A 22,857-nucleotide genomic window follows, 5' to 3' on the forward strand; every position below is an offset into this window, starting at 1 on the left:
GCCTCCTGTGCAAAGGTCCTGAGGGAGAGAGAGTATGACTGGTGTGTCCTGGGAACAGCAAGGAGGCCAGCGTGGCTGAAGCAGAGTGCGCAACGCACAGGGTGGAAGGAAGGAGGTCAGAGAGTGAGCAGAGCTGGGGACCAGAAAAGTCAGCTCTTCAGCAGAGCAGGGGCAGGGGACAGACTGACTACAGGGAGCAAAAGTGGAAGCAGGAAACTAGTGCTCAGAAGTTATAATAATAATCATGCAAGACCTACTGGTGACATAAACTACAGTGGCAGCAGAGGAGGTCGTGAAAAGTAGGGTGATTACAGATATATTTGGGAAAAAATATATCCCAAAGGGTATTTGGATGTGGGTTGTAAAGGAGTTGAGGATAACCCCAATATTTTGGGTCAAAGTAACTGGAAAAATGGAATTGCTGTTGACAGAGATAGGAAACACTGCCTGAGATTCAGATTTGCAGACACAGGAGAAAGGATAACAAGGGAAGTTTTGGAAATGTGAAGTCTGACATCCCTGTGGAGCATCTTAAGTAGAGATGTTAAGAACTACGGGTATAGTTGTTGGGTCTGAGTGTACTGGTGAGTCTAGAGTTCAGGAAGGAAAATCAGAAGTAAATTTGGAAGCTCTTAATAGGATGGTAGGATTTAAAGCCTCCAGCCTGGAGGAGAGTGGATAGAGTGTAGGGTGAAGTGTGAGCCCTGGGGTATACTAGCATTTTAAGATCAGGGCACAGAGGAACAAGAAAACTGTGAAGGAGGGAGCTGTCAGTGCTGTGGAAGAACCAGGACATAGAGGGTCCTGGAAACTAGCTGAAGAAGTGTTTCAGGTAAGGATGATCACCTGGGCCAACAGATGCTAGAAGTAAGTAGAAGGAAGATTGAAATGACTGAATTGGGCAATGGAAGTGGTGTTGGTGGAATGATGAGAACAAAAGCCTGATTGAAGTGGGTCTGGAAGAGGCTGGGTCTTTAGGGTAGGAGGGGCAATGGAGCTGGGGCCTGTCATGGGAAAGGAAAACGTCCAGGTGAAAATGTGGCAGTGCCATTCAGGAAGTCTTCAATTCAGCTAACAGGAGAAAGAAATTATTTTAACTACCTCGAGCATAAACCTGTCTCTCTGGTCACTAATAAATTCATGGATGGTCCTTTTTGTGTCTGCACCTTTAAAGAAAATTGAAATAGACTTAAGTTTGGTTCATTATCCCTCAGAGATGTTATATAAAATAAAAGCTATGTAATTAAATTATTGCATACAATATCTGAGTTTTAAAAATACTATACTTTTAGAAAAACTTTTTTCCTAGCCACTGAAAAGTGACTTTAACAATATTATAACTGTCATTTATTTTATGTCCATATTCCAGGAACTTCACTAGATTCTTTACATCCATAATTTAACTTAATTCCATTAATACCTCCAATAAGGTTCTTGTTACTATCCCCATCCTGTGTGTGAGATCCTGAAGCTCAGAGATGTCACAAAGCTTGTCCAAGATCACACAGCTCACAAGTGGCAGAAGCTATAATCACTGGTATATCACTATATTACCAGCATTTGCCTCTTTTTCATACAGTTACCTGACATTAATAGTAAATATTCAAAATGATATTCTTAAACAAACAGTAATTTAGACTTACCTTCTGTTAATCTGAGAATAAGAGTGGGATCTAGCCCCAGTCGTTCAACTGAGGCACCACCTGCGTCGGCAAAGATTGCTATTTGGCCCAGGTGTGAACGATTCTTCATTCGTGATGAAAAAGTAGACTTTTGGTAGACTTTCATATTACGGTTCAGAAACTTTTCCTGCCCAAGTGAAAAAGTTTAACAGAATTTCTAATGTACCAAAATAATGTTGTCTTAAAATAGTGATCATATATAAATATCATTTGCAACAAGTCCTTTTCTCAGTACTAATTCGTTAAACAAGCAACTTCAAGTTCTCATGTCTGAAAGGTTTTGCTTGGTTTTCAATCCCTTCTCGTAGGAAGCTGAGCACAAAGAAAGAACATTCAAACTTGATTAAACATGAACTTCACAAACAGAAGATTAGAAAGTGATCTGGTTTTAATTTCACAGTTTCATCCAGCTCAGAATGCAGGTCACTTGGAGATTCCACTGATTGAAAAGGATTGGTTCTGTCGAATTGAAAACTTAGAACAAATAGACCTCCCAAGTAGACATTCAAAAAAAAAAAAAAATCACACAGTGATGTGGGGTCTCATCATACAAGCAGGAAAATTAACTGCAAGGTATAGTTAGGAAGTTGGCCATAGTTTCATACCAGCTCATTCTAAAATGACACCTCTTCCTCCACTTTTATTCCATCTTCCTCCCCAGTACATACATATGCATTCTCTTATTTGCATCTGCCTAGCAAATTCTGACTTGTTTTTAATGATTCAGTTCTTATTATCTCCTCAGTAGTCTCTGCACACATACCCCATCATGGCTCCCACCACCCTCTCTTCCCTCTTTTCACTGACAAATACAAGTGTCCCTTTCTCTCTGCATGCTTCTGTTACTGTATTTCAACTCTAAGGTGCCATCTGTAAGATGCACTATTATTTTATGCGGTGCCAGTGCTGTATGGCATCCCATCTATGTAGCTGAGCCCCAATTTCAGAAATGTGAAAATGCGAGAAAACGTGGGCATCAGAATCGACGGATAGGGTATACTGTACCTGTCATACCAGATTGTAGTGCTGTGCCTGTATTCTCCGGTAGGCAGTGATCGCTAGCTCCCTACCACGGCTGGACGCTGTCCTAAAACAGCGATTACACCAGCTCCTGGCATAATGGGAGACACGCAACCTGACATCTGACTCTATGTCTCAACCCAGCAAAGTTCATAAAAGTGATGGCTAAGAGAGTATGATTCTAACATTAATTGCAGTTGTGGTTTATCTTACCCTTTTCTTTGCTGCCATTTCATTTTCTTTGTAAAGAAAGAGATCTTTAAAAAAGATCTTATATGGCCTGTCCTTTTTGATTGTCTCATCTTTTTCTTTCTCTGTTAAAAAAAAAAAAAAAAAAGGAAACAAAAAACTTCTGTCAATCCTCCTGTTGACCAGAACAGCAAGGCTCCCACCATACAGGGGAGAGTAAGTGAGGGCACCTGCATCTCTGAGGAGGAGGATCCATGCAGCCTTGCCCCCAACAAGGCGGGGATGTAGGGCCTGGATCATAGGGGCAGGAGCCACAGTTCCTCTGTTTCCCAGGGGAGAAGGAAGGAGCCACTGCCCTAAGCAGTACAAGGTAGCTGAACACACAACACTGGACTGATGAGACTGGCAGCAATTTAATTAGTCACATAGGCCCCAGTGTAGGAGGATGCCATGGGCCATGCAGGGCCATACCACATCACACGTGCACTCAGGAGCAGAGTGAACCAGGAGCTGCAGGAGGCAAGCTTTGTCATAACAAGAGGGTTGAATGACCTCTGGCTTCTACAGGAGGATGTGACTGACTTGTTTGAATAGTTTCACAGGCTGGCAGGAAAATAAAACCCGTTATGTTGAAGAGCAATGGAGCGTAGCTGGTCCTGCTGATAGAGGAATTAGCTTCATGGGGAACATTTCCCACTTGGTGGATGTCATATCTGCCAATAACAGGAGGACTTACAGTTAAGCCTTTAGAGCTCTCTGAGGCTCAAAGATGTCAAAGCAGAACATGAAATTTTAGGTCTTGTAATAAATTAGCAGAGACAGTTGAGAGTGGGTCCAGGCAGCTGGGCTTGGAGATGGGAGTGTGGATGAGAGTAGGCAACAGGCTTGATGGCTGCCCCAGGTAAGGGAAGGTAAGGTATGGGGTGCAAAGTATTGTCAAGATCCTAACTTTTGTGGGTTCTTGTGGGTTCAGAGGGTCATATAATGTTATTAATATGTAGTTTTATTAATTTATAAGAAGGTCATGGGCTCAGGTAACTGGTCCCAAAAATGTTGTTCATTGCTCTGTGAGTGATAAAATGCTTTCACTATGACCCAGGAGTTTTGTATCCAAGCAACTGTGGCAAGCAAACTTATTAGTTTGTAAATAGAGGAACATCCTAGATACCTCATAGTTCTTGACAAAGTAATACAAAACTTTTAGGAAAGGAGGGATCATCTAATACATACTATTCTATTATTCTGCATCTTGGTTTTTATCAGTTGGCAATATACTTAGAGTTCTTTCTATATCAGCACATATATATTTAGCTCATTTTTAAAAAAAGCTATCTAGTAGCCAATTCTTTGGATGTATTATACTTAATACAACAAATCCCATATCAATGGACATGATGGTTGATCCCCGTCTTTTGCTATTATAAATAATGCTGCACTGAATATTCTTATACGCATATCTTTAATCACTTGTTCAAATGTATCTGTAGAAGAAATTTCCAATATGGTCCTATTTAAATGCTTTTTAAAGTTTAATAGTGGAGCAGAGGCTACTAATGGTTCTCCGATACCCATTCTCCATTATTCTAAGAAAGAGAGCCTTCAACTCTAACTTGGCACACGGGCACCCAGAGTTAAGACTACGTGTCTCAACCTCCCATGGAGCTAGACATAGCCATGTAAGTAAGTTCTGGCCAAGGGGATGTCAGGAGAAGTGGTGAGTGCAGCTTCTAGGAAGTGTCCTAAAAAGAAGGAGTGTGCACCTCCCTTCCTTCTTCTCCCCCTTGCTGGGAGGAATATAGGTGTTATCGCTGGTGCGGAAGTAGCCATCTTGGATAGAGTACAGACCGGCAATAAACTAAAAGAAGCCTGGGCCCCTGATGTGAGCTCTCATAGGAGCCGTGGAAAGCTTCTATCCGGAGTTTGTTACTTAAGAGAGAAATAAACTTGTGTCATGTTTAAGTCACTGTTGTTTTATATTTTCTGTCAAGTGCAGCTAAACCTTTTAATTCTAAACACAGATAGGGCTATGTGTTTTTTTTTTTTCAAAGAGAATGCCTCTGGAGCACCTGTTATCCACAGCACATTCTTGGTGTTGTCCAATTTTTAAATCTTTGTCAAATTTATAAGTGATAAAAAGTTATTTTTGTATGTAGACCAATACAAATTCCTTGTCCATTTGTAAAGCGGAAAAATGAGATAAAGGATGATAAAAGAAAGAAGACAGATTTTGTTAAAGGGTAGTTTTTATGTCCTTTATTATGATGAATAATTGAGCTAATTATTTTATATCATGAAGGACTCTAAGAATGTAGCTAACTGTGATCATTTAATGCCCCTCTGATTTGAAGATTTTTCTTTTCAGTATTAATAAATAGAAGGGAACTTTCTCAGCAGGCAGTTCATAAACTCTTTACATAGAGACACTAAGCCTGATCTTATCATGCAGTCATGCAGTATTCTCCTTTTCTTATTGCCCAATCCATCATGGAGACTAACTGTAACTGGCTACAAAGTAAGAACCCAGTAATTGATTTCTTCTTTACCTGCAGGAGTCACTGGTGATAGTGACAAAAACTGGGATGACATTTTGTGTCTTGGCCCTGTCCAAAGAAAAGGAAATATATTTTAAAAACTCTATAAACATTACATAATACATAGCACATGTAAAGGGAATCAATAGTCTCTAGAAGTTATTCTACATCTGTATTTTCATATGTATTAATCCCTTTGTTGATCAGTTAAGGGCTGGTGATGAACATAAGGGAGAAGAAGACAGCCAGCTATTCTTAGAAATTATAAAGTTCCCAAACTAAACCAATATGATATACCAACCAGGGAAAATAAGTCAAAGTCAGTGGATGTTTTTGTTGTACAAAATAGAAATAGCAGGATGACTAATGGGTTTCCCTAGTGGTTTAGATGGTAAAGCCTGCAGTGTGGGACACCTAGGTTCAATCCCTGGGTTGGGAAGATCCCCTGGAGGAGGGCATGGCAACTCACTCCAGTATTCTTGCCTAGAGAATCCCATGGACAGAAGAGCCTGGCAGGCTATAGTCCATGGGGTTGCAAAGAGTCAGACACGACTGAGCAACTAAACACAGCACTCCCAAATGAGAGGGAAAATGTTGTCAGGTTGCATAGCAGATGCCCGCAAATTCACATCTGAAATACATGTACAAACCCAACTTCCAATGGAAGAAAAAGAAAGTTGGAAAACCAGGGATTGAAAATGGTGGTGTTTGATTGCAAGCCATCATTTTTAGAGGAAACGCAAGCTTGTGATTAAGAGCCTGGACTCTCATTATGCTTCTTCATCCTTACCCCTCAATTTTCCCATCTTTCAAAAGGAAGGGTAAGAATAGTACCTACCTCCTGAAATTGTTACAGGAGTTAGCATATGTCTTGCCCTTTGGACAGCATCAGAAGCATAGTAAGTGTCATATAAGTGTAAGCTCATGGAGAAAATACTCTAAGAATGGAAGATACTTGGTGTGTTTGAGAACAGCAAGAGACTAGTGGAGCTTAACCAGTGAATAAAGGGGAGAGTGACAGCCAAGGTCAAAGAGACAACAAGACCTTATAGGTCATTTACTAATTGGAATAAAGATCATTAAATGAATCACTCTGAGTGCTGAGCTGAGAAGAGACTACAGAAGAGGTTGAAGGTCAGGTAGGGAGATCTGATGGGATGCTACAGCTATGGAGAGGCAAGAGCTTACGGGTTCTCTTAGGATAGTAGCAGAAGTGGTGATATATTTGGAAAGTAGAGACTATAGGACTGGGCGATGGTTTGAATATGGGGTATGAGATGAAGAGCCCAGGAAATAAAGGATGAAATTGCCATCAATGGGGACAGAGAAGACTGTGGGGAAAGGGGAGGTTGGGAAGAACAAAGGTTCAGTTTGGAATATGATAAATTTGAGATATCTATTAGACCTCCAAGGGGACTAATATAAATACACTAATATAAATACTATTCCAGGTGAACACCATGCTGTTTGGTTTAATTAATTCTCACATTCTTCTAACATTATGCAATCACATGTGGTCACTGCATTATATAAAAGTCAGGTCCTTTGATGCGTATCGTCGTAGGGTAGCATGAATGCCACTGTGGAAAGACCCTAGCCTTTGGGGACAGGCATGTTTGAATCTGGTTTCTGACTCTTCTCGGCTCGCTCTCTTAGGCCTACCCGATTAAATTCAGTGCATCTAAACTGCTTCTTCCAAGTATGGATACTAATTTTCTTTCAGCCTTTCTTACAGCCTTGTTGTAATTTCCAAACACAGATAATGTATGCAAAGTGCTTACTCATGATAGACGGATAGGGAAATAATTGCTTATACTTTCTTCAAAATAGATATCCAGATCTGTCTTCTTTCTAGTCCACTCTGTCTTATGAACAACCACAGTACTCGTAAAGAATAGGAGGGGTAACTGACAACCACTTTCATAAGAAACCCTGAATTAAAGTTCTTGAAACCAGGTTGTTTGAGAGGAGTAGACCACAAATATTGATACAAATTTAGGGAATCTGACCTACCTTATTGGGTTTCCCAAGTGGCGCTACTGGTAAAGAACCCACCTGCCAATGCAGGAGACATAAGAGATGATGCAGGTTTGATCCCTGGGTTGGGAAGATCCCCTGAAGGAGAGCATGGCAATCTACTCCAGTATTCTTGCCTGGAGAAACATGTGGACAGAGAAGCCTGGTGGGTTATAGTCCACAGAGTCCCAGAGAGACCCACCTTAGCACAGAGTCTTAATATTCCAAGCTTTGTGAAAGAGGTGGGGTTTTACATAACAATATCTAAACCTACAGTCCTAGAGCAACTTTAAATGAATTCCCAATAACAGTATCTAGCAGATGTTATTTGAAGCAGTTTGTGTTTGGTTTTCTCAACAATTCTCTCTATAATTCAATGGAAGTGGATTTGCAGATTCTTTCATCAGGAGATAGAAAGCTTTGTCTCTGAAATGCAAACAAAGATTTGGACAGGTTCTCTCAGACCCAATGCCTTTCGACTTTTTCCCACCTTCTTCCCTCCCACTTGGACAAATACTCGGAGAAAGGGCTGTGAACTGTGTCCTTGGATGGTGTAGAGACACCAGCGCAAGCAATCTTTTTTTTATTTACCAGAAAGCTGGGAGCCACTAGGTCCTTGGCCTGCTCCGTGACCTGCCTCTCTCGATTAGGTCAGAAGCAGAGCATGGTGATGAGGAAATTACCTTCAGCTTGACCTTAGAGTCCCTGCTGGCGTCAAACTAGCTCTTTTGTACGGACTTTTCTGTTGACATTTCTGACTGTACCTTTTGCAAACTGAAAAATAACTGCAGGTCCAGAAGAAGGAAGAGTAGGGGAAAGAAACTGGCCAATGTGAGTCCCATGATGTGGAAAGTACTTTGTAAACTAAAGATCTGCAGAGATGCTGGTTATTTCTTGAGGCTAAATGTGTTATCATCACCCCTCTATAATTATTTAACAATGACTGGAGGAGAGAAGTCTGCTCTTAACCTTCTTAACTTCTGCAAACTTGTTTGCAGGGGCTTTTTTAGCAATGTTGTCTATGTGGACTGTAATCGAATACACTCAGTTCACCCACAGATATAAATCCTCGTGAAGAAAAAGGACAACTTCTTTTAGACTTACAAAGAACTTGTAAGCTTTAAATACATGGTATGTGCTTTGAAGGACTATCGGTTGAAATCAAATCTTTAATTGACCAGCAAGACAAATAACAGGATTAAAATAAACTAACAGTAATAATCAGTAATAATAGTATTACTTCTTTAGAGCTAAGCACTGGGCTAAGTGATTTACACACCATCTTATTTAAAGCTCAGGTAAGTCCATAAAGTAGAAACAATCATCCCCATGATATAGATGAGAAAATGGGAGGCTTAGGGAAATTAAGCAAACTCCCAAGGTCAAACAGTTCAAAAGTAACAGAAGTGGGATTAAGATAAGTTTATCAAACCCCAAAGGCTTTTATATTCCTATAATTTCATCCCATCCTTTATACCTAGAATTGCATGTATCTGCAAATATGCCTATAAATGCAAAATGTAACTGATTTAGCAGAAATTTTCTAAACAAAATGTTAACATTTCTCTATAAATTAGTGACTTTATGTGTCTCTATTTTCCACTGTTTCTACTTCTATTATTTCTCTGCATATATTATACTTTTCTTTTTAAAACTGTGAAAGACACCTCTGTTTGTGATTGTGTGTCTGAGCTGTGGGTAATCTATAGATTTCTTTTCTTCTCCTTTAGTGTCTCTTATTTACATTATCTACTTAATTCTTTCCCATTTTTCCCTTCTCTTTCTTACCTGACTGATCTCTTTTTTATGGCCGTAATATGAAACTTAAGTATATTCTTACCTATTGTGTTCATTTAAAGGAGTTCTTGCTTTCTGTTCTTTGTTATAAATGGTTTATAATGACACAAAATTGACTTTTAGACTTTGTGGTTTTGCCAGCCTCAGCTTTCTTTGATCATATGTTATTTGCATCCATTAAGTGTCTTCCTTTTGACTGTAAAGTCTTTGCTGGGAAGAAAAGGGGCCTTCCTATCTTTGAATGTCCTACAAGGCCTAACAGAGAGCTTCTAATAAGTGTATAAACAAAACGAAATATTTAGAAAGCTCAAAATCCTGTGCCTGCCAGTGTATTCACAGCAACTGACAGGCAGGAAGAGATGTGGCTAAGAATTACAGACCATCTTCCTTTTACTTGAAAGTGAAAGAAAATGAAATCGCTCATTGATGTCTGACTCTTTGGGACCCCATGGACTGTGGCCTCCCAGGATCCTCTGTCCATGGGGTTTTCCAGGTAAGAATATTGGAGTGGGTTGCCATTTCCTTATCCAGGAGATCTTCCTCCCAGGGATTGAACCCGGGTCTCCCACATTGTAGGCAGACGCTTTATCCTCTGAGCTACCAGGTAAGTCTCCTTATTCTTGAGGTGGTCTCCAATCTTGGTGGCTAATTGAGGGCAGGCCCCGTTGTGTACAGTTGGGATGGGGGACATCAAGCTGAAACCAGTTTTACCTCAACAAGTTGGGATCCAGGAGCGTTTCCAACCTATCCTTCAGTAAGGGGTTAGGGGAAGCTGGGTGAAGGCGCCAATCGATTCTGCAGTCTCGGCTCTATCCTCTCCCACTCCGGTAGTAGGGGATCCGGGAGTGCAGCTGGCCAACCGAAAAGTGTGAGGCACCCGTCACCGTGCTCGGCCGCGCGGACCCTGGAGCAACTCCACCCGCAACGCCCCACCACCGACGCCTCCCACCCCCACCCATCCCCAGGTTCCCTTTGCAGGTGGCCCCTGCGTCCCAGGCTGCCGCTCCAGCCCCCCTGGGCAGAGGTTTCTCCAAACTCTGTCCCTTCCCGGGGCTCCCTCCCAGGTTCTTTCCCCCACCTCCCCATTTTAACTCCTCTGGGGGTACCCTAGTCCTCGGTGACGCCCTTCCGCCAGGTCGCGTGATCTTCGTAGCCCACCTTTCTCTCCCTTCCCACCACTGAGCTGCAGTTTTCTCATCTGTGAAGTAGGGACAGTAATTCCTACCGCATTTACCCAGAACGTGACAAAGTGACCAGGAAAGAGGAGAGTCCATTATAACATGTATTACTAATCAGCATTTTTGTCTTTGTACTCTCACTGCCCTCGCGATCGATCGTGGAGGGGAGGCCCGCATCCCTGGCAGTCAGGAAACTCCAAGGCGAGGAGCCCCTGCCCCGCCCCGCCCTCGGGACTGGTGGCTACACCCCTGCGGACCTGCCCCCTCCAGTGCTGGCTGAGCTCAGCGCAAGCCCAGCAGCCTCCCTTAGACTCAGGGTGCCTGGCGACATGGCCGGCGGCCACCGCCTCCTGCTGGAGAACGCGCGGCAAGTGGTGCTGGTGTGCGCCCGCGGCGAGCGCTTCCTAACCCGGGACGCGCTGCGCAGCCTGGAGGTGCTGGAGGGCGCCAGCCTGGTGGTGGGCACGTAAGTGGCCGCGCCGTCTGGGCTGCGGGCGCCGCGGGTCGCTTGCTGAGGGGGACTAGTCAGCCAAGTACTCGTTCTGTAACTTGTGCGCTGTGGAGGAAAAGGCGGTAACAGCTTTCCTGCACCCAGGGAGATGGTTGCACGCCTCCTTTTCAGGCGCCTATTGCTAACGTGTTTGGCTGCTTCGGGTTGTCATTCACTTGGAAAAGAAAAGCACTCTCAAGCTGCACAACCCACTGAGCCGCATCAGGATTGCGCCTCTGCTGATAAAATATGATTGCAGCAATCAGAAGGGGTAGGGGTTCTCTCCAATGCTTCCTGAAGTGTGGACAGGAGCCACCTGCCTCAGATGGCCTGAGTTTGTTTTTTTTTTTTAAAGACAGATTTCTGATCCCTCCCCACCCCCTTATCCTCAGATCTACCCCCCCCCACCAAGTTTTATTGAGATATAATAGGCATACAGCACTGTGTAGATTTAAGGTGAACAGCATAATGAATTGACTGACATACATCGTGAAATGATTACCAGTAAGTATAGTGAGCATCCATCCTTTCATACAAAGTCAAAGAAATAGAAAAAAAATTTTTTTCTTTGTGACCAGGACTCTTAGGACTTACTCTCTTAACAACTTTAATGTATAACATGTAGCAGTGTTCATTATATTTATCGTGCTGTGCATTAGATCCCTAGTACTTATGTATCTTATAACTGGAAGTTTGTACATTTTGATTACTTTCATCCAGTCCCTGCCACCCACTCCGTACCTATCCTCAGGTCTTTTGAATCAAGATCTCTATGGGTGGAGTTCTGAGATCTGAATTTTTACAAAGCGTATCTCCCACCTGCTTCTGCTGTACCCCCAAAACTTGAAACCCACAGAAGCCCTTTATGTGGTGATAGTTTGGGGTGATATTAAAATTCAGCCACCAGAAACAGGACATTTTTCAATTATTTTCATTTAACCTTCTGAGAGTAAAAGAACAGCCGAAGCTTGGAAGGCAGACTTGGAGTGGGCCTAGGGGTTGGATTCCCATCTGAATCGAAGAACCGGTGACACTGAAATTACACAAGTTTCATCCCTTATCTGAGGCTGCTTAGGGTTGTGTAAGAGCCCAGTTTTTAGGGACTCTCTGTGTGTTTAATTAACAAAGGAATAAAAATATTCCCAGTGTTATGGTCAAAAATTTGTTAAAATCAGTTAATAAGAATTGCATGGATGTAGGAACCTAGGGTCAGTTGATAGCCATACTCCATGGAGTTCCAAGGATCTAGACCCCTACCTTCTTGCTCAGCTGAGCACCCCAGTCTTCCTCACACTCACTCCATCATCCAAGATGGTTGTGCCTTCTCTCATTATGGTGTCTACATTCCAGCGGGTAGGAAGTAGGAAGAGAAGAGAATCCTATTGGCTAGAACTTAGTCACATGGCCTCACCTGGCTGATGGGAGACTTAGAAATGAAGTCTTTATTCTGGATGGTCAAGATTTCAGCTAAAATTTAGCAATCTAGCACTGTGGGAAAAGGAAACATTGATCTTGGGGAACAACTAGCAATCTCTGCTACACATGACTTTTTGCCTTGGTGTGTCTGGAGTCAGTTTCCAAAGACAAAAGCTCAAGAAGGAAATACAGTAAATATTGATTGACTGAAAGTAACTTCATTATACTTACTGGTAATCATTTCATAGTTTAAATCATTGGTCAAATTTTTCACAATACTTCTTCCAAATTTTGTGATAATTTCTTGATTTTTCTTCAGAGATGGTTTCATAAAAGCCATCGGTCCTGCTGATGCTATCCAAAAACAGTTTTCAGAAGAAACATTTGAAGAAAGAATTGACTGTTCTGGGAAATGCATCTTGCCAGGTATTAACCCCTTTTGCAATAAAGGCCTGAAAGCAGTTTTAATAAAGAGGAATAGTAGTACCTTGTTTTAAATAAGGTCTCACAATATATGAAAATATAATATCTGCCATTTATTGAATTTCTACTAGTAAATGTCTAGCTGCTTTACCGACACATTTTCTTGTTGAATGACACTGAACTGCCTTGTAAGTATCATTGTCTACACATCATAGATTAGAACACTGATATTTACATGTGAAATATCTTACCCAAGATCTCTAAACAGGTAAAGGACCAACTGGAATCAAACTCATTCAATCCACTTCTTTCCACTCCCCTGCTGAAAAGAAACCAGCTGTGTTGGGTTTGGATTCAAAAACTGTCCAAAGAACTTTATTAATCCATTGCATAGGGGAGGCAAATAGGGAAGCTGCTCTCTCTAATTCTAGAATAGACTCTAAATTTGTATAGAGTATGAAACAAAGGACCCATCTCCAGGCAGAAGAAACATAAGCCAAAGATCCCTAGAGATTTCACCAAAGTTCATTTTTATCTTTAGTGATTGACAACAGAATCAGTTTATTAGCCACCATGTCCTAAATTATCCATGTTTTATGGCTTCCCTGGTGGCTCAGATGGTAAAGAATCTGCCTCCAATGCAGGAAACCCGAGTTGGATCCCTGGGTTGGGAAGATCCCCTGGAAAAGGAAATGGCAACCCACTCCAGGATTCTTGCCTGGAAAATCCCATGGACAGAGGAGCCTGGTGGGCTACAGTGCATGGGGTCACAAAGAGTCAGACATGACTGAGCACTAACACTTCACTCCATCATGGCTTTTATGTAATCATCTGAAACAAAGTTCACACAAATTTTGAGTTTTGTGCAGACATTGAGGCTAGGGTTTATACCTTAAAAATGTGTAGTCTGTATATCTGACAGAACTTCTACTATCTGGCTCTTGGGGGTCAGGAGAGAAACTCAGGGTGAAATCTCAGGAGAAAGAACAGAATGTGGTAGAGAAAGCAATCCAAATAGGGACTTTTGGTTTTACTCTAATCAAAGCCACTAATGAATCATTTAATCCATAAGGAACTTAAATGCTCTGGAAAGACATAGTTTACCAAATTGTACCTGCATAAACAAAAGTTCCAAGTGGTTGCTTTATAGTTTCTCTTTAATTAAAACACATTTCTTTCTTGAAGAAAGATTCATCTTGATGATTTCATATTTTGCCTTCTCAGAGTGGAGGGTAGGGATTGTATTATTCTTTTTCACACCTAGATTATTCTTTGGTGATAAAGTCCTTGGTTTTGCTCAACTAGTAGGTTTGACATTCTGTTCTAAAAGCTTGTTTGGAGAGCATGGATTTATTGGGCAAAAGGAGCTGTGTTTTCATCATGTTGAGTCAGTATTCCATTAGAGCCTTCTAGACCAACCATGGAGAGTCTTCTTGGAACCACACAGACACATTCTTCCTCCTTCACCCTCCAAGATGGCTATCACCATCATGCTTTCCCAAGAACCATGTTAGAGTCTGCCTACTGTCCAAGTGCTTTTGATTTCATAACTTTAAACATGATGTGATTTGTTGATTACAGGTTTGGTGGATGCACACACACATCCAGTATGGGCTGGCGAAAGAGTTCACGAGTTTGCAATGAAGGTAACTGTAGTAAACAATGGCAAATCAAAATAAAGCACAAATATATACAAAACTTTTTCTAGAGTTTGTAGGCTGTTAGACTTTACAACAAATGTCTATGTGTCTATTTAATGGATTTTTTTTTTTTTTACTAGCTTCGACTATGGAGATAAGTTACTACAAAGTTAACTAATTTATGACTTGGTGCCAAATCTTTATGTTGTGCACAGGGCTATCAATAGTTTGAAGTATAATAGTTTTCAAGATATTTTAGCTGCCAAGTGCTCCTTTTAAAATAGAGCTTTACCTGGTTTGCTCACTAATTTCCCCCTTTTTCCCCCATTCCATTCCCTGGTAGCCTTTGAAGGGACTCCAGGAAGCAGTTTGAAAATCGCCACTAATTGGGGTCAAAGTTGGAAAAATGTATTATTAATCACAAAATAAGCTTTATATTGTTCCTACATAAAAATTAGACATTAAGAAACATAAATTATAGTCCTTTTAATAAGTCATTAATTAGCCACAGTTAACCCTCATATCCCTGGTTTGAGCCATTTTCACACTTTTTATTTGCTTGTTTTTAGTAGACTTTTTTAGAGCGGTTTTAGGTTCACAGCACAATTATATTAAAGGTTCTGAGATTTCCCATATGCCACTGGCCCCCAACTTCTGTCCAAAGCACAGCCTTTTCCGTTTCAACATCCCTGACCAGAGATGTACATTTGTCAGCATGGATGAACCTACACTGGCACATTATTATCACCCAGAGTCCGTAGTTCTTGTTACTGTTGACTCTTGCTGTTGTGCATTCTCTGGGTTTGAGGAAATGTCTACTGACATGCATCCACTATTGTAATATCATACAGGGTAATCTTACTGCCCCCCCGAAATCCTCTGTGCTATGCCTATTCTCTCCTCCTAAAAACTGGCAACTGCGGATCTTTTTACTGTTGCCATAGTTTTGCTTTTTCCAGAATGGTTGGAATCCTACAGTATGTAGCCTTTTCAGATTGAGTTTCCTTCATATTTTTTCTTCACACTGTTTTTTAAAAAACTGTACATCCTAACAGCCAAATTGCATGATTTCAGAAAAAAAATTTTTTTATTCAAGTATTGTCTACCTTTCTCAACAATCTAGAGCTGTTTTTTAAGACTTTATTAAACCACTGAATTTCAGAGCCAAAAATTTAGAGGTTTGCAGTCCAATTCTCTAATTATCTGATACAGAAAGGGCCGAACCCACCAGGTTTTTGTGAACATGAAATCCTTGAAGATAATTTATTATAAAACCATTGAATTTTTCTTAAAAGCTCTAGTTTGCAATAACTTGAATGTGACAGAATTAAGAACAAAGGAAAGGGTGTAGCAAAGAGAGCCCCCCAGGATGGCACATTTCGTCTGCACCACCCTCCTTGCAGCTCTGAATAACAGGAGCTCAGCAGGATCTCAGAAAGAGCCTTTTTATTTTCTTGAGTGACAGAGATCAGGCCTGAAACTCTAGGTGGCCCAATACTGAGGGGTGGGAATGCTCTGGGCCTCTTGGTGGAGACTCAGGTAACGACAGTGGGATCCCCTGATCGCCTAAGCTTCACTTTCTCATAGGTGCTGAGCAGTAGACTGAGATTAGCTGGTATGCACTGGGACTAACTGGATTGTTGAAATACTTTTGTACCTGTTGGTAAACTGTCACTACCCTAAGACCCCACGTCCCTACCACGTCTCCCATCTCTGCTACCCTGGTCCCTTCCTGGCACACCTCTGACCCCCACAACTCCTCACCACCCTGGCAGAGTAGGGACTTCTAGAACTGTGTGTCCCAGCATCCTTTCTGATTGGCTATGGTGCCTATGCCATATCAGTTGTCAATCATGTTGAATATCATCCCTGGACATAGGTTCTGCAGACCTGCCTGCAGCCTCCCTTTATTTTCCAGACCTAAGGGTGAGCCTGTGTGTTCAGTTGGCAGGAGCCACATACATGGACATTCATCAGGCTGGAGGAGGGATCAACTTCACAGTGGAGCGCACCCGCCAGGCCTCTGAGGAGGAGCTGTATAGCTCCTTCCAGCAGCGGCTTGGGTGCATGATGCGGGCAGGGACCACGCTGGTGGAGTGCAAGAGTGGATATGGCCTCAGCCTGGAGACGGAGCTCAAGATGCTGCGGGTGATTGAGCGCGCCCAGCGGGAGTTGGACATCGGCATCTCGGCCACCTACTGCGGAGCCCACTCCGTGCCAAAGTAACCTCAACAGAAGGGACTGGAGTTTAATTCGGGCAGTTGAAAACCAGAAGGGGTCATGTGGGGATGTCTAAGTGGGGGCTATGTTCTCCAGGGGGTGAAGGTGCACCAGCAGTTGAGCTCTTGCAGAGGAACCAGTAGAGCCTTTGGAAAGGTGTTCTGATTTTAAAGGTCAGTCATCTCACACACATGGTTTTAGGAAGGTGGTCTCCATCAGACCCACCCATTTGCAAGTCTCTTCATGGTGAAGGAAAAACAGACGTTCACAACTTTTTTTTTGGTCAACAAAAAGAAATTGCCCTGATAGGTCCTTTAAAATGACAGATACTCATTTAAGTAGTTTCCCATGACAGTGATCACAAAGGCACCTTAGAGATTAACAGCCTGTAGAGGTATCTGACGTCAAGATAACTCATGCTGGTTTTTTTGTTGTTGTTGTTCATCTGTTTGCTTGTTTAGCAGCAAGCATTTTTGTTTTATTGTTGTAAATGTGTTTTTCAGCTTTTCTCTTTATCTAAAAAGTTTCTCCCGTGTGGGATTTGCCATAGAGAATTCTCTCCCCTTCTGTTCCTGCATCTTGTCTGTCCTGGAATTACTACTTCAGAAGGCCCACAGTTCCAGAACCAAAAGATCCAAAAGAAATCCAGGACTGCAGAATTCACAGGGCGTTGCCTGTAAAGTTTTAAGTTGTGGTTCAGTTTAGTTCAGTCGCTCAGTTGTGTCCAACTCTTTGCAACCCCATGAACTGCAGCACGCCAGGCCTCCCTGTCCATCACCAATTCCCAAAGTTCACTCAAACTCAAGTCTGAGTCAGTGATTGCCATCCAGCCATCTCATCCTCTGTCGTCCCCTTCTCCTCCTGCCCCCAATCCCTCCCAGCATCAGAGTCTTTTCCAATGAGTCAACTCTTGGCGTGAGGTAACTTAGATAATAAATGCCTCAGGCTTACCAAAATGGTTTAATTATTTAAATAGCCCATTTAATTAAATAATATTCAAAATTAATAATTAAATCATTTCAGGTTTAATTAAATTTTTTACACTTATTTAGTTTTGTGAACTTTGAAAAATAGAAATTTTAATGTTAATATTTGTTTACCATCCTCAATCAGAGGAACCAAAAAAATTAACATTGAAAATTATTGTGAAAAATTTACAAAATGAATTAAGTAGAAAGAAACATAAATATTGAATATTTACAATGATGTTTTTTGTATGTATTTGCCATTTATACTTCTGAAATTATTAAGACTTGAAACTGCACTAAGACTTCTGGGGTATCCTGTCTATGATAGTCTGTTTTTTGTTATTTTTTTCAATTGAAAAGACAATGTGACATGGTAGAAAAGTCTCAGACTTTGGAGAGACCTCAGACCTGGGTTTGAATCAAGCTTAGCTCTGTCCAACTGGTTGATTTTAAGTTTTGATCATTAATTTTTCTGAACATGAATTGTTCATTTGTAAATCAGCAAAATAACACCTTTCCTATATGGTTGTCTGAAAAATAGAAACAACATATATAAGTACCTGTCTCCTCATAGTCCACATCTGTCTACCCACCCAGGCAGTTTTTGCTGAGTGAGAGTTTTCTGTGTGCCAAATACAAGGCTGATGTTTTACAGAAAAATTCTCCATCTGCCACTGAGCCTGTGAGGTCTCCTCTTCATCCCCAAAGATAAAGGCCCAGAGGATACCACATGACGTCTGCATCATGTGTCCAAAGTTATACAGCCAGCAAAGTGGTGGAGCTCTGGGGCTCTCTGACTCCAAAAGCCCAGCCCATTCTCAGATATAACTACCCAGGAATTTTAGAATTTCAAGGTCTCCTTCTTCCCCTATGTCTGATGAGACAGAACTCCTTAGGCAGATGCCTCTAGAAACTGTGGAGGAAGAAAAAGTCAGGATGATAGCTGGACCCAGGTAAGGGGCCCACAGTTGGGTGTCAGGGAAGCATCCAGGATGTCCTCTAAGTGTCCTTGACAAGAAGATTCAGGTTTTCAGCCAGGTGGCCTTGCTGACTTCCCCAAAGGCAACCCCAGTATGCCAGAATGGGTGAGCCATCTGTCTCGCTGCCTCTACGGCCAGTGTATACAGAAGTCTTGTCAATACCTCTGTTAGGCAGGTTTGTCCCAATTGTTAAGAGTCCTGAGTTATAGCTTTGATTCTTTCTTTACCTTTTTGAGGTTCAGGGTCACATATCTATAGTTTCTCAGGTTCTCCAAGTACCAAAGACTCCTTTCTCCAATAATTTTTTTTTTTTTTAACTTGCCTTTGGTGATCTCCTTTTCTTCTCTCAGAGGAAAAACTGCTTCTGAGGCTGCTGATGACATCATCAAAAACCACCTCCCAAGGCTGAAGGAACTTGGCAGAAATGGGGAAATACACGTTGACAATATAGATGTGTTCTGTGAAAAGGGTGTCTTTGATCTTGATTCCACCAGAAGAATTCTTCAAAGTGGGAAAGATATAGGGTTACAGATTAACTTCCATGGGGATGAACTCCACCCCATGAAGGCTGCTGAGGTATGGCTGTTCTTTTGCTCTTCTTTTGTCAGCACTCGTGCTATGGAAAATTCAGTGAGTTTGTTCAAAGGAAGGAATGACTTTCTGAAAAGATAGAGAATGGGGAAATTTGTTAGAAATATGTGCAGGTTGGTCTGGTTGAGCTTTGAAATCCTTTTTTGCTGATCATTTACTTTTATTATTTCCTCCTGGTGATACTAGTAGGAAAAAAAATACCTTTGTGATCTCATTTACTAAATTCACAACCTGTTTTGATTGTCACTCAAAGTCACCCTAGCACAGTCTCTTAATTTCACATGAAGAGTTTTTCTGTGGCAGCATTCAGACAAATTTTAGTGGAGCATGCCTTAATAGTGACAGGATGATTTTCAAATTGTTAAGTCTTTCCCAGATTCATTTATTCATACATGGAAGAGATTCAAAATCCCCTCCAGGTTTCATCTGAGTGACTACTTCTCTGGGATCCTTCCCAAACCTCTCCAACAGTGGGTTATAGCCTCTCCCTGTCCTTGTTCCACTGTTTAAAATCTCCTCTGTGATCCCTACTGGACATGAACACATTGAGGACCACACCCATGTCTTCTTGTGTGTGTGTGTCTGTGTGTGTGCCCACGCTTAGTTGCTCAGTCATGTCCAACCTTACCCAGCCTTATTTCCTGGAGGTTAACACAGTGCCTAGAGTGCAAATGGTCTTTAGAAAGTAAATATTTGTTAAATGAATGAGAACTGGGTGGTCAACAAGACACTTTGGGCTGTAGAGAGTGACTGTGAATTAAATGTGAATTAAATCAATAGAAGTTGATAATTCCCTGAATGAGCAAATCAAGTTTCGAAAAGTTGAGGAAGATGCTAAGATCAAAAGGGAACCTGCCTTGGGGAGCATCGTCTGCGCTGTCCACAAGCCCCCAGAGCCCCGATCCCAGTGCTCGTCTACCTGAGCCAGATGCTGGTGGGGGGCTCTTCTTCCCTGCCCTGGTGTGGGCATCGCAGCCTCCCTGGCTCACAGTGGAATGCCAGCAGCTATCAGTCTTCTTTCCTTGAGATGCTCATCATGTCACCTTTCAGCCTGGGGCACTTTGCATGTGCGCACATGTGTCAAAATTTGTCAAGTTGAGAAATAATCTACTTTAATACATTCTTATCCAAGCATTATCTCTTCTTGAGAAATAATCCACTTTAATACATTCTTATCTGAGCATTACCTCTTCTTAGTTGTCTTCCTAACAACCTAGCATAAACTTTTCATCTGGAGGAAAACCAAGTTCAAGAAGATAATCTAGGGACTTCCCTGGTGGTCCAGTGGATAAGTCTCTACGTGTCCACTCCCAGGGGCCCAAGTTAGGCCCAGGAATTAAGACCCCTAAAGCTGTGAAGTGTGGCTAAAAAAAAGAAGATATTTTCAAATTACACAAATGATTCCACATTCCTGAAGTCTGTTTTCTCACCTGATCTGTTTTCTCTGAGTGCAATGGCATTCCAGGTACCTTTCTTGTATTTTTATGATATTTAACAATCAGATTTTACTACCAGAATTAGTCAATGTTTTATTCTGATTCATAAGATTCGTAAAAATTTTAACAAATGTTTGAAGATCTTGGTAAGCATTTGTGTGTAAGAATAGTTTTTGAAGTAGCATGCTAGCTAAATTTTCAAATGAATGTCCACCATAAACCCTTTACCCACTTGGAGGCTTGTGCTTACAAGAGGTAGTTGACAATAATAGAGTATTATTTATTTTTGTAGGAAAAACTGTATACAGGCACTTTATTGATTTGTTGTTGCTATGCGTGAAACCTCTCTTTCTCTGTCCATTCTGCTTAGCTTGGGGCAGAACTGGGAGCCCAGGCCATCAGTCATCTGGAAGAAGTGAGTGATGAAGGCATCGCTGCCATGGCGTCAGCCAGGTGCTCTGCTGTTCTCCTGCCCACCACGGCCTACATGCTGAGGTGAGGTTGTTTTCCACCTCCACGCAGGAGCTAGCTGCAAGTACAAGCTGTAAAGGCACAGACTTCCCAGATGCCCAAATATTACTTCATCACCCTTACAGATCCCCTTTAAAATGCAGATCAGGAAAACTTAGCTCATGGAAGATGCCAACTGTATGGTGTGATGTATGATGTGATGTTCGTAATGAATGACCCCAAGGAAGGAGCTTAGACCCGAATTTCATTTGAGTAATGGGATTACTGGGGAGCATGGAGCTTTATTTTACTTTCTTCCTCATTTCTGGAATTTTCCAATTAAAAAATCAATATACATTACTTTTATAATTAGAAAAGAGGCTTTATACTTTAAAAAACACACATAAGATGGTAGGAATATTCTGAATCCGAATGAGTTGCTTTCCAAGATGATGCAAGTGAGGACCATTATCCTCATAATTCCTACAAGTAAGAGGAAAAAGGAGATGTGATGTCTAAGTATATTTTGTGGCATCTCCCCAGGGATTTAGCCATATGCCTTCCGTGGATTGAATCTTTTTCTAGTGGTAAGCAGGGACTATTCTTCGTTGCAGTGCACAGGCCTCTCGTTGCAGTGAGAGGCCCCTTGTTGCAGAGCACAGGCTCTAGGTGCATGGGCTTTAGTATTTGGAGCACATGGGCTCAGTAATTGTGGCTTGAGGGCTCTAGACACAGGCTCAGAAGTTGTGACACACAGGCTTAGTTGCCCCGCAGCATGTGAAATCGTGCCAGACCAGGGCTTGGACTGGTGTCCCCTGCATTGGCAGGTAGGCTCCCATCCACTGAGCCACCAGAGAAGTCCTTCATTCATCCTTTTAAAACATCCAGTTACCCTGCAAAAAACAAAGTTCAGTTCACACTGGACTCTTCTCTTTTGCAATAGTTATTACTGAATTAAATCTCTCCTCACCATATTAACTAGTGTCCAGCTTTGTTTATCTTTGACATAACTTTTGAGCCATGTCCTAAAGACTAAATTGTATTTGGTCAAGGAGATCAGGGAAATACCCAGTCCAGGAATAAGCACAAACACTGTACATCTTAGATTATTGGACCTTCAGATGAATTTTAAAGAACCTACAAAAATGTTTGAGACCCCCACCTTCCAAAAAGGAGAGGGAGAGATATGAATTTTAAAATTGCAAAATGAAAGTTAACTTTAAAAGCATTATTTAAACCTTGTTGTTTATATTTGGGAATTCCAAAAAATGTATTATGTTTGAAAACAATTTTCAGTTATACTTTTCCTTCTTCACAAGAATCTCTCAATGTAGTGATTGTCATGATAATCCCCAATTAAAGAAGTTAGTCATACCCAAGTGATTTCAAAAGCAGGATGATAAAAATCAGGAGTCCTGGGGTTATGCTAGATCCCACCACTAATCACTTAATCTTGAATTTCTGTTTCTTCTTCCGGAACACAGAGGAGTTGGATACCTTATTGTTGTTATTCAGTTGCTAAGTAGTGTCCGACTCTTTGTGACCCCATGAACCGCAGCATGCCAGTATATCTTAAGTCTGCTTTAATTCTGAACACCTATTCTTCAAAATTTCCACTTCTCAAGACTGATATCTTTCTTCCCCCTTCTCTTTAGACTGAAGCAACCTCGAGCCAGGAAAATGTTAGATGAAGGAGTAATAGTCGCCCTGGGCAGCGATTTTAACCCTAATGCGTATTGTTTTTCAATGGTAATTATTTTTAACATGCCTTTCTGAGCAGACTGAAACTTCTCCCAAGCATATAAATAATTTAAAACTATTTCACTAACT

The 22,857-nt window shown here is 41.6% G+C and overlaps 2 protein-coding genes across 4 annotated transcripts in view; one reads left to right on the forward strand and one right to left on the reverse strand.

Moving 5' to 3' along the window:
- Positions 1–10,034, reverse strand: part of CCDC38 (coiled-coil domain containing 38) — a 42,924-nt gene extending 32,890 nt beyond the window's left edge. For both annotated transcript variants that reach the window (XM_061416961.1, XM_061416960.1), the window contains exons 1-5: positions 9,947–10,034; positions 5,435–5,491; positions 2,916–3,016; positions 1,644–1,809; positions 1,102–1,166 (exon numbers count right to left, since the gene is read on the reverse strand). In XM_061416961.1, the coding sequence (XP_061272945.1) occupies positions 1,102–1,166; positions 1,644–1,809; positions 2,916–3,016; positions 5,435–5,477 (375 nt within the window). In that variant the 5' untranslated portion in view covers positions 5,478–5,491; positions 9,947–10,034. The remainder of the gene's footprint in view (positions 1–1,101; positions 1,167–1,643; positions 1,810–2,915; positions 3,017–5,434; positions 5,492–9,946) is intronic.
- The window catches only part of AMDHD1 (amidohydrolase domain containing 1), a 39,002-nt gene that overhangs the window by 13,563 nt on the left and 2,582 nt on the right, over positions 1–22,857 (forward strand). The window contains exons 1-7 of one of the 2 annotated variants that reach the window (XM_061416962.1): positions 10,143–10,879; positions 12,639–12,745; positions 14,324–14,388; positions 16,327–16,604; positions 18,901–19,126; positions 20,948–21,072; positions 22,683–22,776. In XM_061416962.1, coding sequence (XP_061272946.1) covers positions 10,743–10,879; positions 12,639–12,745; positions 14,324–14,388; positions 16,327–16,604; positions 18,901–19,126; positions 20,948–21,072; positions 22,683–22,776 — 1,032 coding nt within the window. In that variant the 5' untranslated portion in view covers positions 10,143–10,742. Of the gene's footprint in view, positions 1–10,142; positions 10,880–12,638; positions 12,746–14,323; positions 14,389–16,326; positions 16,605–18,900; positions 19,127–20,947; positions 21,073–22,682; positions 22,777–22,857 lie in introns of those variants that run through there. The other variant, XM_061416963.1, reaches the window with a different exon arrangement.

The sequence above is a fragment of the Bos javanicus genome, chromosome 5, assembly GCF_032452875.1.
Source record: "Bos javanicus breed banteng chromosome 5, ARS-OSU_banteng_1.0, whole genome shotgun sequence".
NCBI lineage: Eukaryota > Metazoa > Chordata > Mammalia > Artiodactyla > Bovidae > Bos > Bos javanicus.